The sequence below is a fragment of the Physcomitrium patens genome, chromosome 2, assembly GCF_059467195.1.
Source record: "Physcomitrium patens ecotype Gransden chromosome 2, ASM5946719v1, whole genome shotgun sequence".
NCBI lineage: Eukaryota > Viridiplantae > Streptophyta > Bryopsida > Funariales > Funariaceae > Physcomitrium > Physcomitrium patens.
The window spans coordinates 22,094,798-22,109,325 of NC_143411.1; the positions used below are offsets into that span (position 1 = coordinate 22,094,798).

At 38.8% G+C, this 14,528-nt stretch overlaps 2 protein-coding genes across 4 annotated transcripts; both read right to left on the reverse strand.

The window, feature by feature from the left end:
- Positions 1–619: 619 nt before the first annotated feature.
- LOC112278766 (uncharacterized) lies at positions 620–3,507 on the reverse strand. Of its 3 annotated transcripts, XM_024512503.3 has the most exons (4): positions 3,412–3,473; positions 2,805–3,191; positions 2,438–2,522; positions 620–2,275 (listed from the first exon to the last, which is right to left on the reverse strand). In XM_024512503.3, exons 2-4 carry the CDS (start codon positions 2,954–2,956, stop codon positions 908–910), a joined length of 1,605 nt encoding a protein of 534 aa, XP_024368271.1. In that variant the 5' UTR covers positions 2,957–3,191; positions 3,412–3,473; the 3' UTR covers positions 620–907. The 3 variants fall into 3 exon arrangements, with proteins under 3 accessions (XP_024368271.1, XP_090104464.1, XP_090104465.1); XM_090248338.1 differs by lacking the exons at positions 2,438–2,522; positions 2,805–3,191 and having other exon boundaries at positions 3,412–3,507; XM_090248339.1 differs by lacking the exons at positions 2,805–3,191; positions 3,412–3,473 and having other exon boundaries at positions 620–2,307; positions 2,438–2,504.
- Positions 3,508–8,763: 5,256 nt separating this feature from the next.
- LOC112273644 (type III polyketide synthase B) lies at positions 8,764–10,979 on the reverse strand. The gene is made up of 3 exons (XM_024502649.2): positions 10,430–10,979; positions 9,574–10,308; positions 8,764–9,466 (listed from the first exon to the last, which is right to left on the reverse strand). The coding sequence occupies exons 1-3, from the start codon at positions 10,689–10,691 to the stop codon at positions 9,207–9,209; spliced, it is 1,257 nt and encodes a 418-aa protein (XP_024358417.1). The 5' UTR covers positions 10,692–10,979; the 3' UTR covers positions 8,764–9,206.
- Between the last annotated feature and the right edge of the window lie 3,549 nt (positions 10,980–14,528).

The following is a 14,528-nucleotide window of genomic DNA, read 5'->3' on the forward strand; positions in this document are numbered from 1 at the left end:
TTGTACTATATGAAATTATTTATGTCTATTCTTACTTAATACTAGAAAATAACTAAGACCTTATAGAAATATAAATCTACTATACTTTATTAGTTTTATCTACAATCAATTCAATTATCCATATTTAATGTAAAATCCAAAAATTTAAATATGATTAATAAAATTTAAACAAAAGAGATAAACTTCTTTTACTTAAAACACCTTATACTTAACTCCTTATACTTAAAACAAATACTTTTACTAACATTAAAGTGCTTTTAAAAAGTAATGGCTTATATTTCGTAAGTCTTTAAAAAAAAAAATTACTAAATAGATGTCTCTTTTTAGGTTTTTTTTTCTACAAGCCAATATTATCTGAAGCCTTTGAAAAAAAAAACATAAACAATAATACATCAAATAGTAGCATTAATGAAGACTTAATTAAAAGTATCAATGTAATATTAAAAATCTAAAATTTTTAGAAACAGAGTATCAAATATGAACAAAGCAACAAAAGAACTTTCAAATATAAACAATAAACGAACAATAAAAGATTACATTCAATATAAATCAAACTAACTAAAAGACATTTGTTAAAGTTCAAAATCCAAAATTCTATTCAAATGAGACACCATCCATATGTTTGCAAAAATTTTGGGGACAAATTCAGAATTAGATCAGAAGATGAAATTCCAAATTTAGTTCATATATTCGCTAAATATTCTTTTGATCTCTTCCAATATCAAAATAGGAGACCATTACAACAAACGAGCAAATCGATTTATTTAACTAGTAGATTGATTGCCAATGATTTGCTCCTACTCCCAAAGCTAAAACAAAAATAACAACTCCGAACACATGAGATAAAATCCGCACAACACAACTAATTGGAAGAGTTTAATAGTTACTTACCCATGTAGTCAATGTTCTATGATAGGTGTATGTCATGACTTGCTACCTTGGAGGACCCACTAGGACTTGCTTGGTTCGAATCACCAAGAATTTTCGGCTTTGGGCTTTTTTTAAGTTCTGGAAATGATACCCCAAAACTTGGTTCAAAAGCGTATCCAACAGGGTTCAGACTCTGAAACCTGACTACATCGTGCATTGGAGGAGGTTTAGGTAACGACTCGTAGTTACTAGGGTCGATAAGGCCCTCCACCATTTCATACACTACCCCAGTCCTCTCGATTGTATTGTAGATACAGAGCTTGTTCTCCTTGATTGGGACGCATGTGAATTCCGGGTAGACTAGCAGGGCTCGGTTTCCTTGTCTCTGGCGTACCAGTTTCCTTGTCCACGTGAATCCTCCTTCTTTCTCCAAGTCCAGCCTGTCAATGCAATGTGTGACTTTCCCAATAGCCTCTTGTTCAGTGAAAAGATAGATTACGTCGTCGCACTTCACAAGCTGAGCAATGGCAAAGTGGATTGTCGCGTCAGGGTTGCCATCCGGAGGAACATGAAGATATGGGCAGATCCAGTTTTGTCGCCACTTCCCCTTGGCTACATCCAAGGCCAGAATCCCTTTACTTCCGTTAACCATAAACCCTGTAAGTAACAATACGTTCTGGTTCTCACAGTATACTCCGGTCTGGTAGTCATTCACTGAGAAGTATGTCCCTGGAACATCCTCAAGAACTTCCCAATTTCCCTTGGAAGAGCAATAAACTTCCGTTTTCCTTGATCTATGCTCTGAACCAACTGCTGCACTGCCGACCGCTATTACTCGGAAGGTTGAGTCGCAGATGGTCTTTTTAGTTTTGGTCACGTGCAGGGATAAGGCCACCGGGTGACGGGGGTGGATCAAATCGGGTAATGGATACACTTCGCCAGCCAAAGGGTTGGTGACTAACAGCTTCTCGGATTCTGAGGCTTTACCAACATTCATGCAGAAAAGACCAACATGGCCAGCAACCAGGAAATCCTTGAATAATTCCGGCTCTGGAATTGGAATCGGGCTCCTCAGTGGTGGCAACCTTCTCCACTTTCCACTCAGGCTATCAAACCCTAATATGTTCCACTGCCCTTTCTCCACAAAGAATACCAAAGGACTGAAGTGACCCTCTGCGGGACAAACCTCCGCGCGTAACCTTCTGAAGCTATCCTGCTGAGGGACGCTCAAGAAGTATTTTGAAACCAAGGAAAGCCTGAAAAGTTCTTCGAATACCAACTTCACCAGGATCGGATTATGTAACTCCGCGGGTAAGGCATCCCAACTCCCCGGCGTGGGGGAGCACACTTTGAGGCGTTCCAGTTCGCCTTCCACCGACTGTCCTGGTTCTTTTCCAGCAGACATCTTGGATTTGCTACAGTTAGAAGCAGGCATATCTGCATAACGGACGACATTGTGACAATCGGAGAACCCGAGGATGCGTTGATCCTCAACTTCGAACAACGTCTTTAACAATGCTTATATGAAACGGGAAAGCGGGGTAGAGTGAAACACCCTAAACGATACCTGTACGTTCATGCCATTTCGCAACAACGCAGCCGGCCGCCGCTGTTCACAAACTCCATCGCCTGCAAACCAGCAAAACATTGGTCTGCAGACAACCCGCAGACAAATGCTTTCTCAAACCCTAAAAGCAGTACACCCATCCATCCAAACACTTCTTTCATTCATCCAAAATTTTCTTTTATTTATCCAATTTATTGAATATAAAAATTTCATATATTAACTGAAATTTATCATGATGGCTATAGGATTTTAAGGATGTGTAAGTAGTTGTTGTATTAATCATATGGAAAAGACCATCACCCAATACATGTGGGTTATCTTAAAAGAATGTTATTAAATGTTATTTTAACAAAAAACCCCGTAATACCTCGTGAACCCCAATAAAACTCTTGGTTTCAGTGAAAAGATCGTCGCGCTTCTCAAGCTGAGCGATGGTGCCATGAAGCCACGGGCAGATCCAGTTTTGTCGTCTTCCCCTCGACTACCACATCCAATGCCAGAATCCCCCTTTACTTCCATTAACCTCTGAATACCCAAGGGCTGAAATGGGCTAATCTCCGCACGTAACCACCTTCTGTGAGGCACTGAAAGAGTATTTCGAAACCAAGGGAAGCCTGAAAAGTTCTTCGAATACCAACTTCACCAGGATCGGAGGATGCAACACTGCGGGCAAGGAGTCCCAACTGCATGACGGACGACATTGAGATATCTGGGAAACCCTCAGCATTGCCCGATCCTCAACTTCGAACAAATTCTTCAACCATACATACAACACACGGAGAAGTAGAGTTAGGTTCAGTGCCAGCAGACATCTTGGATTTGCTACAGTTAGAAGCAGGCATATCTGCATAACGGATGACATTGTGACAATCGGAGAACCCGAGGATGCGTTGATCCTCAACTTCGAACAACGTCTTCAACAATGCTTATATGAAACGGAAAAGCGGGGCAGAGTGAAACACCCTAAACAATACCTGTACGTTCATGCCATTTCGCAACAACGCAGCCGGCCGCCGCTGTTCACGAACTCCATCGCCTGCAAACCAGCAAAACATTGGTCTGCAGACAACCCGCAGACAAATGCTTTCTAAAGCAGTACACCCATCCATCCAAACACTTCTTTCATTCATCTTATTTTTTGAAAAATTTATGGATTCCCTTCGGCAGATGATTATGCAAGTATCTGAACTTTTCAATGTGACTGGGTGCAAGGGAGGTGCGTGATTCACAAGTTTAAGGAGGACGCAAAAGACATTCCTTTACTCAATGAATACAGAGAGAATTTTTTATTGACTTTTTCTTTCTGAAAAGTATAATTTTATTTTATTTGAATTATCGAAAGCTTGATTGATTGACTTGTTACTGGTTGCTGTTATAGGTGTTGTTTGAGCCATATGGTCAACTTATATGGCTTCTGTGCCGTCTGAACTATTGACCTGAAATGTAGCACAATCTATCTAATATCTCTAGTAAAATCCAACCCATAAGTGGAAGAGAATTGGATAGAAATGGAAAACGAAGACATTGTCTATAGCTGCTATTATATCTTAAAAGAGAAACTTTGATAAACAAGGAAAATAAGTCAATGTTTGTTAATAACAAAAGAGTAGAAAGAACTTTGATAAAATAGCAATGCTTAAAAAATAAAATACACTTAGCAAAAATGTTTGCTTCAATACCATCTAGAAATAACAAGAAGAATCAAAGGAACAATTCAAAGAACTTAAAACAATAAAATACTTAACTTGTTACCATTGTGGATGCATAAGGTATAAATACACAAGTTGAGATCCGAAAGTACAGGATCTTAACAAAATAATTTGACATATATCTATTTATAGACTGTATCCAATGGATGGACATAGGTTTGACAATAAACAATATTATATTTTCAGCAAGTAGTTAGTGAATTGTCTTAAGAATATATTTCTAACAAATACTATTTTTGACACTATGGTTGTATAAAATTATTGAAAACACCTACAAATAAGCAAACACTAAGATATTAATTCTTTTATGCAACATGTTAATGATGTTATTAGGGGTCTAAAAGCCATAAACTTGATGCAACCTCTAGTAGTATTAGTTCATTGAATATTAAATTGTTTATCAAAATATTTTCAAAACTTGTAACTCATATGCAAAATTAAAAAGTCTTACCTTTTCTAGAAGAGTTATAGAGTCATTTGCATATAGAAGAAACTAATGCAATACTCAAAAAAATTTAAGAACTTACTAATGAAGCTCTTATTATGCGGATTAGAAATCTCTAGCACAACAAATTTTAGCGAGGACACCTTCATTATTAGGTTTAGAATTAATATGGAGCAAATGGCCTTTAAGGATTCTACTACCATCAATAAAGACCATTACAAGGCTCATTCATTTGTCATCAATGTGACATTAAAGGGCATATCTCAAATATCTACTGTGTGCCAATCAACATGATTTTTTTACTAAAGCTATACAAACTCCAATCTCAATACTCATCCAAATGTTGGAAATCCAAGCGGTTTTTTTTTACATCAATAGCATAAAATAATCATGGTATCAATATTATTAAAGAATTTTATAGAGATCCTACCTCATCTAATCTACCAAGTGACAAAAGTATCTAAGAAGCCTTTGAACTACTAGTACTTGGTGACAAAGATGAAAGAAAATGGATTTTAGACTCTAGTGTTTTTAAGCACTTTATTAGAAACTACTCTACTTTCAATCAAATAAGCTACACTCATAGTAGAACAATAACTTTAGGTAGAGGCAATGCCTATGTAATTGTAGGACATGGGTTTGTGATCTTGTCTATACCTATTGGAGAAATAAAAACCTTCAAAGAGGTTTGTTATGTCTTTAGTCTATGAAGAAATATTCTTTTAATTGCAAACATTGGCAACTTTTGCATTTTTAGATCCAAACAATGCATTGTTTTCTCTACCAACAATCCACATAGAATCATAAGCAAAGATAGAAGGAATCTTAAAAATAAAATATATAAATTAGAAAAAATAGCTACACATAATTTTGATATCCACATTGAAATCAAACCAACAGAGATACCTAAACATAATGTGGAATACTATAAATTAGAAACACCTCACAAATCTATTGATTCTCTCATCTATCTCTAGCACTTGCATTTGAAGTACATAAACTACTAGAGCCTTGAACATATGCAAATAAATAATTTAATTTTAAGACTCCCTTCTTATTATGTAAAAACTCAAAGATGAAATCACTATTATTGAGATAAACAACAAGAATCCAAATTCCTAAAGTACCAACAACTAAGACTACAAAATCTCTATAATTTATATATATCAATGTCTATGAGCCTTTTTAGTCAAGTTTTGAGTTTATTCATATTATTTTATTGTATTTACTTATAACTTTTGTGAAAAATCACAAAAGATAAATTCCTTGAAATATTTTTAAAAAATAATATATTAGTTGAAAGACAAACCTCAAATTCCATTTTGTTGCTTCAATTTGACTGAAGTAGTAAGTTTATGTTACAAGAGTTTATCAAGTATTAATGAGACTAAAGTATCATATGTCAATTATTTGTTGTGTGCATACCTCAATAGAATGAGGTATCAAAAAGAAAAAGAAAAACTATCTTGAGAAGATACAAATCATATTGATAAGTAAGAGCATACTTTTATTTTTCTATATTGAAGCTGCCCTCACTATTATTCAATTTATAAATTGCAGTCTTATTCAAGCAAATAAATGTATGTTTTTTTACTATCTTTTCTACAAAACAAAGTTAGATATTAATTGAATAAAAATATTTGGGTATTTTTGCTTTATTAAAAAAAAATAATACAACAAGTCACAAACTTAAGTCTAGATTAGAATTTAGAAACTATCTAGAAATTGATGATAAACAAAATATTAGAGAATATATCTTCATACTTTTTTAAAAATCGAAGTCACTTGTGATGTCTTCTTTGATAAAACTTATTTTTTTAAATTAAATTCTATAATGATAGCACTTTGTGCCAAATTCTTCTAAAATTTTTATTTTCAAGAAGCCTTATTCAATAATGCCAATGATGACAAAGATGTTGGAATTGAGGATACATTATCTTCCATTGTTGATTTGTTATTCTATAATAACCACAAAGATTAAAGATCTTTTATATTCACATTAGACTCTACATCATTAGACCTTTCAACATCAAATTTGGACCTCCTATATGTCTCTAAAGACACTTCTATATCATTTCTAATATCAAACTTTATATCCTATTACAAAAAATTTAAAAACATTAATACTTGATATATTTGTAGTTCTAATGATGCCTCTATTAAACTGGACACCACTATCAAATATCTTGGTGATGAAGTAGAAGGCCAATATAGATTAAAGCACTCATCCAATAATGTTATCACTTCTTCTTTAGTGATTTGTGCAAGTAAACAAGAAGACAAACCATTGGAAGACTACTTTTGCATCTTCATTAGTCTACCAAATATTGAGTCCTAAAACCACTCACCATTGATGCAAGGCTTGCAAGGAGAAGTAGTGTTGAAAAATATAATATTGTTAATTGTCAAACTCACATCCATTGGATGAAGTTTAAAGATAGATACATGTCAAACTATTATAATGAGATCCTATACTTCTAGATCTCAACCTCTGTACTTATACTTTATGCATCAACATTGGTAACAAGTTAAGTATTTTATTGTTTCATTTTCCTTGAATCGTTCTTATGATTCTTCTTGTTATATCCACACTAGCTACACGATAAAAAATGAAATCATCGCTTTTTAGTCTGTACCTGAAGGTCAGATCTCCTTTTGCATAGTTGCAGACGTACATCTGATTTTGTTTTTATGAAAACTGTAAGTAGAATTGACCTTTTAACCTTTCTTTGGAAAACATTTGTTACTCTCTGAGAAGGAATTGCTTAAATCATCAAGTTACATTATTTTTCATCATCAAACCGCGATGAAAAATGAAAAATAATGTACTTGCAAGATGAAAATATTTTCATCTTGCAGTTTGAAGGTTTCATCGGTGACTTGTGTATTCAACTCGGTTAACCTGCACCTGGATGTCGGTTGTCTCCGGACATTGATCTGTGGAATGGTCGATCATCAGATTAAGTCCCTGGTCACCATCAAGGTTAAGCTTTCAAGTTTGGGTGTAGAGTTAATATGAGACACTGCACTGAACACACCAATCTTGCCGGTGCAGGTGCTTTTTCTGGTGTTCAGCAGCAGGGGCTTTCAAATCATTCGGCCCCTTCAAAGGATCCCCTTCTAAACCTCAAAAATACATTTTGACTGAAGTGAACCAATATTTTTAAATGCTTAAGATGATTCCATTTTAACACAAGTATTGTATACTGTTGTTCTGCATGGTCTGATTACATTTATACATAATGCTGAGCAATTTGTTCCCAGTTCTAATTTCAATTATTCTTGATATAGAAATGGATTATATGACATCAATCTGGAGAAGGTCGAGATATCAAATGGGAACAGGTCTTCTAGAAGGCGCGCTTATAACAATGAAGGAAGCAGAAAACGTTTAGAGAATTGCTAGAGATTTCTCGATGGAAACAGGGAATGGTTCAATTAATTTAAGAAATTTCCAGCTGCTCTCCACAAGGAACGTTTTCTTCAGCTTTATATGCGACTCGACCTGCAGTTTCATGTTCAGCAATCCCAGGGGAAAGGTCAGCTTGTCGATCAAGGGGATCAATGCCCATTCTCGCTACAGCAGGACATGACCCACATAATAACTCATTTTTATAACTTCATTCCTCAAAGGTCACATGAATGTCATCGACTTGGTCACCGAAAAAACGGCTGTGAACAACCTACAGTCATGGTTTGGGAGCAGCTCTTCAAGCGAAGGTTCGAATCAACGACGTTAAGTTGCAATTCGATCACCATGCGCAGGTCCACAACCCCCATGTCTCACAGTTTAAGTCTATGGATCCGAAGAGTGGCAAACTTATTACCTGTCATTGGAGCAAACGCTAATGGCAATAAACTGGACAGAGTAAGCTGTCTTGAGCAATGACTGCACAGAGGACCAAAGATTATACTATCAGTAGAAGCTGCTAATTTGATTCACTGTCCTGGTTTTGATTACCTTGCGTTAACAACAAGCGCCCACGTTAATCCATCCCACTGTTACTGCTAACTAGATGTTCTGGACAGTAATGAACGACTTTCGTTGGCGTACATGTGGTTCCATAAGCATGTGCTTGTTATGATTGTCCCGCTAGAGTAACTCAATCTGCAATAGCTACGTCAGACTGAATGTTGCAACTTCAATATGCAACAGATATTGGACAATTAACGAGATTAAAGAGCTTGTTTTCAATATTATGCACTTCACATAGAGTTGGTTTGTTTGAAAACATTGAAAGATTTGACTTGAGGAGATCTATTGAAAGTCCAAGAGGTCTGCTACAATTTTGTAAAACAACCCTGCTTATGGTAGATGTGGGTGACATTAAGCAAGAGATCGAAAGATTAGTAGATATTGCAGTTCGGAATGTAAAGACCTTTTCGAGGTACTCGCGAAGTCTAACCCTTGAGAATAATACGATCCCTCTCTCAGTTTGAAACTATGTCTCCGTTTGAATGTAAATATAACTGTTTCTTGTCGCTATTGGCCCACCTCCGGCCGCTAGAGCTTTATGGGGTATAAGTTCATGAGTTTGTATCTGACTCCAATTCAGAGCGACAATGATATTAATGGTTTGCAAGATAATACATGCTTGCGTCGACAGATAATCCTTTAGCACAGATTCCGCAGAAGAGCTCCTTCAATTGTGACACCAGGACCGAAGGCAAGGAGCAGACCCCACTCCGGTTCAGTGTTGACGTTGTCGTTGGCCTCCTTGAGCTTCAAGCTCTGATGGCGCATATAGTCCAGCACGTAGATGCACGTGCTGCTGCTGATGTTCCCGTAGTCTCTCAATACCTGTCGCGCTGTCTGCAACTTCTCCGGAGCCAGGTCAAGTTGCTTCTGCACAGCGTTCAATATTGCAGGACCACCTGGAAAACATTGCAGACAAAACAAAGTTCAGTGAAAAATCATACAGACAATGTTGTCTCGAGTCAGAATGCTCGAAAGGAGAGGGTTTCGCATGTAAACTGCAGACCTGGATGGACAGCCCAGAAGATATCATTATACTTCAACCCTCCAGCTCTTTTCAGGATGGGATCGCAAAAGCCTTGAATGTTGCTCTCTATGAGTTTCGGCAGCTCTCGTCCCAATTTAAAGCTAATGCCCTCCTCGGACAATCTCCCGTCGATTGTCTTGTTCGTTCCAGGTATGAAGCTCTGCCCCGCCCAGTCCAGCTCAAAGAACGCTCTCTCCAGAACCGGAATGGGATCCTTGCCCATGATCATCGCAGCGGCGCCGTCGCCGAATAACGCGGCTCCGACTAGGTCGTAAGGTCGATCTGGGCTCAGGGACTTGTACCCGATCAAGGTGCACTCGCTCGTAATGAGAAGCACTCGGCTGCCAGGGTTGTTCTCCGCCAGGTCCTTCGCCACCCGGATCCCAGAAGCGCCCCCGTAGCATCCCAACATGTAGAGCATCACGCGGTTGACGTCGCTCCGAAGACCAAGCAACTGTGCAAGATATAGATCACCCCCTGGGAGGCGAATCTCGCTGGAGGATACGTACACTAGATGCGTAATCTCGGATGCGGGGCGGCCCCACTCCTTAATTGCAGCCGTCGCAGCCTCGTGTCCCAGCTGCGTGACGGCTTCCCCAGTGATTGCCAGACGTTGACTCACTGTCGCAGCGCCGTCGACGAGGAACTCCGGATGCTCGTCCAAAATTTCTTTGTTCACGACCAGGTACCGAGTTTTCACTGTTGTTGTCTCACCTACAAATTGTTGCATCACCACCTGATCAAATCATCCACTGTAGCATTCTCCAATCTGACTGTAAGCATGCGTAAGAGATGATGCTCATACGCGAATTGAATCAGTGAAATGGGTGCTTACAGAGTCGCCGGAGTTTGGCTTGCAGGACAGGATCCTGGAGATTGAATTCTTGAATGTAGTGATCTGCGAGACCATCGTTGAATGTAGTATTGGCCGGCACCGCTCGTCCAATGGCCATGATTGTAGTCTTCCCCGGCGTGACTTGGCGATGGCCAGGCACCTTGATGCTTTGGTGAGTACCATTTCCATTTGCAGCAGGGATTGTAGCTCCGAGCTCCACTGCTTGTCCATCAAACGCCGCCTCGACCCTTCGACTTGCCATCGTCGTTGCGACACACTTCCCACGACTCTCACACTGTAAACTATGTAGTGTTGGTGTTACTGCCACGGCTATACCTGACTTGCCCACACACACACACGCACACACCACGATTCTGAAAACTAGAATTTGTACGAATGGACTTCCACACTGTTGGAAACCAACACTACTCTACGACTTGCAACTTGCGAGATGGAGGGGGAGAACAGCAGGTGAGCTTATAATGATTAGTTGCGATGAGGCTGCAGTTGGTCCATGAGAATCACGGCTCCTATGGGGGTCGCAATGAAGACCGACGAGTGAGGAAGATGGACTAAATATGAAGTGGCGGTGCCAAAAGGGTGGAGGGGAGCAGGTGGACAAGGCCAACCGCATGCTCTGCCCACCCACTAGATCTTCACCAGGTTTTACTAGTCTCTGCTTTGTTTGACCAACGTCTGCCTTTCTCAGGTACCCGGCCAAACACAAGTTTGGAATTTCGAAGGCCGGTAGCAAGCGCACCGAAATTGTTTTACCGACTTCGCATTCCAATCACAACTTCCAACATTAATCTCAAAATTCCTCTGGTACCTTGGTGCTTTTTGGAACCCGAGATTGTAACTGTGCATTTTTTTTGAAAATATACCATGTTTTATCCTGGTCGAGAGTGGATAATCCAGGTCAAATGTGGTACCCATCGAGAGAGAGAGGTGATATAAATTCATTGTCTAAATGTTGAATGTAACTTGATCTATGACGAGAAACTCACACCGGACCGTCCAATCCAAGCAGCAGAATAAGTGAGTGATGTGTAAGGTGAACGAAGCGAATATTTCTCACCGCTTTCAGATGAAAGTACTTCCTGTTGAGTCATCCGTGGGGTTGTGGTTGTGCCATGCCTAAAGACAACCTGCAACATTGCTTGCAAAAGTGGCATAGATATGTCGCTGTATATTGTGATAGTCCACGGGTTAACCACTTGCAATCTCGAAGCTGGTGGGATTCCATGCTGCCAATTAAATGATTTTAAAGGCGCGTTTAGAGTCTATATGATTGTGTTATGAATGTTTACATTGAAGTGTAAAGGAATCTAACAAGAATCAATCCTTCACATACAAAATGTGACTGTTGGAAGGGTTGCCACGGATGGCTCGGATTTCAAGCATTCTCTACTTGTTTGGAAACCTTTAGCAACAATGAGTACTCAAAAGAATGTATCACTAGCACGTCTATCACAAAAAGGTATTGTCGACATGTCTACAATATACCGCACTGACTAGTGACAATGTAAACCCCACTTTTCATTGTTGGTCAATTTAATGAAGAAACTGTGCAGGTCTGAAAATAACTTCAAATATCTTCAAATACCTTGTGGAGTGAGCTGAACATCAGTCATGCACAAAGTTTTGGCTCTATGCCATACGCATCTGAAGCTGCATCATGAATATCCGAAGTGGAACCTATGATCTTTCTAAGTGTATTTTCCCAACTGCTAGAAGTAGTAAACAAAACCCTGTGACGATCCGCATGCTTGAATTGGCCAGAGTGCAACGTTTTCAACTGTAATTACGACACAAATCGAATAATGAAAATTAATGAAGAGGAAGATACAGTCATAGGATTAAGATCAGGAACAAAAATCTTGTGCAAGGTATGTGATCTGCCTCGTAAATCCTGAAAACTTGGAATTACGAGGCAGAACACAAAAGTTGTGCATGGATAATACCTGGCCTCCATCTCTGATACCCTCATTTCCATAGGTCCTTGCGAAGAACTTTTCATTTAAGGGGTCACGAAAAAAAAAAACAAAAACTGTTGAAACAGAGAAGTGGATATGATTTTAAGATGTGTCATTGATTCAGCTTATTTACATGACAGGGCTTTGAGCGAGGACGTATGTACAAACTCTACATCGATATATCACCTTTATCATTACAATCTTGACTCCCTCTTCGCTTCGTTTTCCCTGAAATGTCATCGTCTGCCGATTGTGATCACTTTCGTCTGTGAGTGTGGCCTCCTGATTTACAAAACAGGAATGCTGGGAAGAGCCTGCACATGAGGAATCTAATTAAACCGGTACAACTGCAAGTAAAGTAAAACTCCAAACGAGTGGAGATCCTTCAATGAGCTCACAGATGAATGCAGCAAAATGTGACAGTTTCTGTATCGCTTTGACAGTTTCTACTTCTGCAGCAATCAGTAGGGCGGGTTTTATATTTAGTTCATACATTTTTCTAAATGAACATCACATTGCACTGATCTAAATATAAACTTAAAAAAAAGAAAAAAGAAAAGAAAAAAAGGAACAGCTGGTTACGTGTGTCGAAATACTCATCTCTGTGAATTCTCTCTAGCATCTTCCCTTGTATCCTCATCGTGAGTGGGATGTCTCTCCATAACAATCACAGTCGAAGGTACTGGAAAATCCCCATTTTCGTTGTCATTCATTGGCTTCCCAACTTTGGCCTTCCTCTTTTGCAACATCAACTTTGTGCCCAAGAGCATCTACAGATGATGATCCCCTTAACCATGAACAATCTCTTTCATTACTTCGCAGTTGTGTAACAGCTAGAGTTGCTTAAAATACCGCCCCAAGCTTCGCTTCGCACTTCGAAGACTTCTATAAAGAAATAACAGGAAATGCTACAATTATAAACAAACTCAAAAAAATACACAAAATATACAAAGAAAACACAAAAATTGAGGAGGGTGAACAGGAAGACGTACTCTGGTTTTGATACCATACACCCTACAAATTTCCCGAGTTGGAACTCATCTAAAGTAGTAATTGTGAAGCTCTTCACGATAGCCTACAAATCAGCAAGAAAAACACATCTAAGCATTTAACAACAATACGGAAATAACTGTAGGGCAAGTTCAACCAATCACTGAAAGAATGCATGCATTGTAGTCTTGTGTTCTTACCGAACTTGAACTGCAATGTATGCTACTGAATCTGATTCAACTATGTTAGAACTGAGTACCTGTGATTCAAGTTCCAGACGTGCTTCTTGATTCGAGTACATTAATTCAAAGGCATCCGTCACAAGGTCAGTATCAAAAATCACCTGCAGATACTTGTCGCCCATCCTGTAGCTACTCTTTTTCCACGAGGTTTTTACACGCTGTGCGTGTGATAGGTATACGTATCTGTTCTACTCATAAATTGAGAGAAACATTTGAGGCTTGAAATGGATCACTTGAAATGGAGAGATCTGCTAAATGTGGAATAAAACCCTTACTAATGAGGTAAACTACCAGCAGAGAATTAACGAACATTCACACATCCTTATCTTCACTTAATTCCTGATCAAAAGCCTCAAGGAAACTAGTTCACAGACTGCAGTGAAAACTTTTTGAGATTGCAATTTCCTACTCAGAAACACTGTTCTTCATTCAGTTCGGCATTGGCCTGGTCCTAGCAATCTTAAAGTTGCGACTGAGAGAAGCAACGACAAATCTCCATGAAGTTGCAGCCATGTTCAGAAAAAGCCTACTTCTGGCTGATGAGGTTCAACATATCCATCTGAACACCAAAATCAGGCTCCGCATGTAGTTTGTGCTTCCAGTTCATCTTTGAAAAAGTAAATTGATACGTAGTGTACCTGTGTGCATTCTGTCTTGGGAATAATTTTGCTAAGTGCAAGCATTAGAATTTTCTGGCCTGTAATCGGGACAGCATGATCACACTCTGTGTAACTAAGAACTTCGCCCTTGGCAGCAAAATTCATAAGGACAGTTAAGCAAATGTGAGATAATCAGAACTGTCTTTGTCAGTATTTCTGTGCATCAGCATGGATTAAGCTATGCTATCATGCAAATTGTTCCTTCGCATGAAGCCAGTAACTGAACTTTTCA